This window comes from Coffea arabica, chromosome 8e (genome assembly GCF_036785885.1).
Source record: "Coffea arabica cultivar ET-39 chromosome 8e, Coffea Arabica ET-39 HiFi, whole genome shotgun sequence".
In the NCBI taxonomy this organism is placed as follows: domain Eukaryota; kingdom Viridiplantae; phylum Streptophyta; class Magnoliopsida; order Gentianales; family Rubiaceae; genus Coffea; species Coffea arabica.
This window is the reverse complement of record NC_092324.1, coordinates 37,430,194-37,433,724: the sequence shown is the minus strand read 5'-3', so window position 1 is coordinate 37,433,724 and position 3,531 is coordinate 37,430,194. Positions and strand designations below refer to the sequence as shown.

At 36.8% G+C, this 3,531-nt stretch overlaps 1 protein-coding gene across 1 annotated transcript; it reads right to left on the bottom strand.

Moving 5' to 3' along the window:
- Positions 1–1,290: 1,290 nt before the first annotated feature.
- On the bottom strand, positions 1,291–2,500 carry LOC113703089 (protein ENHANCED DISEASE RESISTANCE 2-like). Its single transcript, XM_027224314.2, has one exon. The coding sequence runs from the start codon at positions 2,396–2,398 to the stop codon at positions 1,430–1,432; it is 969 nt and encodes a 322-aa protein (XP_027080115.1). The 5' UTR covers positions 2,399–2,500; the 3' UTR covers positions 1,291–1,429.
- Positions 2,501–3,531: the final 1,031 nt, after the last annotated feature.

The window sequence follows — 3,531 nt, the reverse complement described above, 5'->3', positions numbered from 1 at the left end:
ACAACGTATTATAGAAACAGACATTACCATGGATCCAACCTTTTTTAAATTATTATTATTATGAAAAGGCATTGCCGTGTGAAACACTGCAAACTTTTCCAGTTAAGCCGTCTAATTTTTTGAGCTAAGCATTGTATGTCTTTTGTACGTTCTCAAAATTTGAGCCTTTTGTTCATATGGTTCTCGCCCAAAGTTTGATTCCTTAGGCATTGTGACAGGAACTGTGCGATGATACCTTGCTGCGTGGCTCATGCATTGGCTCACGGTGAGTTGATTCAGAATTATGCTTTTAATCTTAGGATGGAACAAGGCGAACGAGACATTACAAGATTGTTGGAATCATAAAAACTGCTACTAGAAGATGTTGGAATCATAAAAACTGCTACTAGAAGATGTTGGAATCATTGTCGAATCCGAAAAAGTTCGTGCATTTCACTTAAAAAAAAAAAAAAAAAAAGGTTTCCTATCCTACTTTCATTTTTACTAAAATTTTGAAGCAAAAGACGAGAATTTTCTTTTTAGTAAAATGGCCCAAATACTTGAACACCAATGAATGTTTCCTCAAACTTGGAAATATTGCCATGAATGTATAAATACCCATTTTTCTCTCCAGATTTATAGTCACTCCAAAATCAACATGATCGGTACTTACCCCATCATAAATTCATAATTCGAATTTGACTATAAAACACAATAATTGTTTAATTGTTTGCTTAAGATAACTGCTTAAACAAACTTCACAAAATCCTGCGCTCAACTAGAAGACTCCTAATCCATCTGTCAAAAACTCCCCTTTCTCTTATTTATAAGGCTTAGATAGCAAACAAACCTTTTTTCGAGAAGTATACAAAGGCAAGAAATCTACTTTAGCATTCAGTAACTGTCAATGACTCAACAGAGTACCTACCCAAAAAAACTATCAACAGAGCAGGGGAAATCAAATTTCCCTAAATTTGATAACCATCAAATCTACACAAGATAACCATCAAATTTCCCTTAATTTGATAGAGTAACTATCAATGATAACCATCGAGAAAGTTCCCTTAATTTGATCCAATACAAATTCCTGATTTCCAGCTTTCATCAAAATTGGTTCTCCATCTAATTTGTTTTCCCTACTAATGTATTGCTAAGATAAAATCAGAACCTTTCGCCAATAATTCGATAAATATCAAATTAACATAATGAACATAATAAAACACATATAACGAAAAAAAAAAAAGTTAATTCCACGGAGAAACTAAATAAATTATTTTAAGAAAAGGAAAATAATAAAAAAATAGCCCCACATTAATTATCTACACTAAAATCACATTAGAAAGGGCTTAATTCTCATAAATTAGCAGCCCAGATTTTTTCCACATAACAGAAATTACAGGGGAAAAATAAATAACAAAGAAAAATTTACCTCAGAACCTAATAATTTCCCTTATTCCATTCCTCCATTATTACTGCCCTCTTCAGCCTGCACTTTACTTTTACTGCAGTTAATATTACTATTACTACCATTCGGGTGCCCACTATGGAGCCCCCTCTTAAACGACACCGCATTGCTACTATTCTCCACATAAGTCGCCGACGACATCTCCATTTGACAAATCCTCACCGCCCCGAACAGCTTCTCCGGCAACTCATCCTCCGACTGCGCCTCCACCAAAAACCCCATATCAATCGTCACTGCCGTGACGTACCCCAATGCCAAGTGCAAAATCGCGCTGGCAATCGCCGAGCTCCCGATATCCACGTCGATTTCGAGGTAATTATCGCCGACAAAATAATTGCACTTGAGCGCTTTTCCCAGTAAACAGGCGGCGTAATTCCCGACGGCGGCCTTCACAATCCACGGCCCCTTGACTATCCGATTCACGATCTTGAACCGGCTGTTCCGGAAATTATCGTCGCCGTGGACGAACCGGTAGAGGAGAGAGCCCGGTTGGAGGCCTTCGTCTTCCTTAGTGGCGAAGTAAAATACTGCGCTGTGGTGGTCCCGGCCGGGGACTTGGAGATTGACAGCTACGAGGAAAGTTTTCAGACTCTTTCCTTGAAGATTGGAGGATTTGAGTGAGTTCATGACTCGGTTATCGGGTCGGGCGAGGACATGGTCCAGCTTGGCATTGGATCGGAGCCAATCGACGCCGGCAGGTTGGAGAAGCCAGGGGCCGGAGGGTACTTTTGTCTTTTTAGTCAAGTAGTTGGGTCCACGGAGAGAGAATACATCACCTGGAGGTGAAGCCCAGCCGTTGGATCCGGTGTGGAGATCTACGTGCTTTAAGGATCCGCCGTTGATGGCTTCTTGTCTCCAGTCTTCAACTCCGGCGCCTTGGCCTTCCGCCGCGGCAACGGTGGTGGAGCTCCGGTGGTGATGGTGGTGCTTTTGCTTCTGCTTTGTCGGGCACATTTTCCCTTTTTTTTTTCCCTCCCCCTTTTTCTTTAGGATACTGTGGAGATATTTATAGGTCCGGGGAAATGGATTCTACTGATTCAGTGAGAGTGCCTTGAAATGAGTGGAAAATGGTTTATATCTATTCGAGGGGTTTGGTACAAGAGTACCCTTGAAACTGAAGAAAACTTCAACTGTGCCCTTGAAGGAATTAATGGCAAGACGACAGCTAATTATGATGAGTAAATATCGTGGCACGCTGGCGTGGAGTTGGTGACTTTTTGTCATAGTCCGATTAGAATTTATGCCCTTTTTGGCAGGCATTATGATTTATGAATTTAGGGATGACAATTTCACTGGCCTCCGTAAAATTACACAAACCTTCTCTGAGATTAAGGATTTGATAATAAAATTAATCTAATTAAAAAATAATATTGAAAAAGTATTTTAAGAAGAAAAATGAAACTTTTTACTCCATAAATATTCCTTATATATGTATATAAGTTGTATCAATAAAAGAATAAAAATAATTAAGAGGTAGAATCAATTAATACACATATTTCACCACTTAAAAAATTCATATTTAATAAATTAGACAACACAAATAAGTAATAAAACCGCACTAATGATCACAAGATTTAGTAAAACAGATAATCATCTCTTTTAACATAATATTTGTTGTGATTCTTATGATTTTGAACCACAAAATTTTTGAATTTTGCCTTTATTTTTCTTCCTTTCTTCTTTACTTTTATGAAATTATTTTACAACTGCCACAGTTTTAAGAGTTTTAAAAAAAATATCCTCATGAATAACTTTCTTTTGCCCTATATTTTTCTCTTCTACCAAAGTCTTTCTTCTCACATTGTGTACGGCTAATTTTTGATCATTATCAAATTCTATCAATCACAAAATAACATCATTAGGTACATCAATTGATGTTATTTTGTAATTACAAGTCATCGTTTATCATTAAAGAAAATTTCAACAGTTATTTTAGTTAATTAGTGCTCTAATTACTTAATCGTTAGATATTAGAAAAAGAGAAATGAGGGGAAAAAAAACAAAATTCAAAATTTTTTTTTCTTCACAAGAATCATAGCAAATACCATGTCAAAAGAGATTACTAGTCTGTTTTACTGAATCTTGTT

Bases quoted from the DNA above. Each gene is read 5' to 3' on its own strand.
- LOC113703089 (XM_027224314.2), bottom strand. From the start codon at position 2,398: ATGTGCCCGACAAAGCAGAAGCAAAAGCACCACCATCACCACCGGAGC.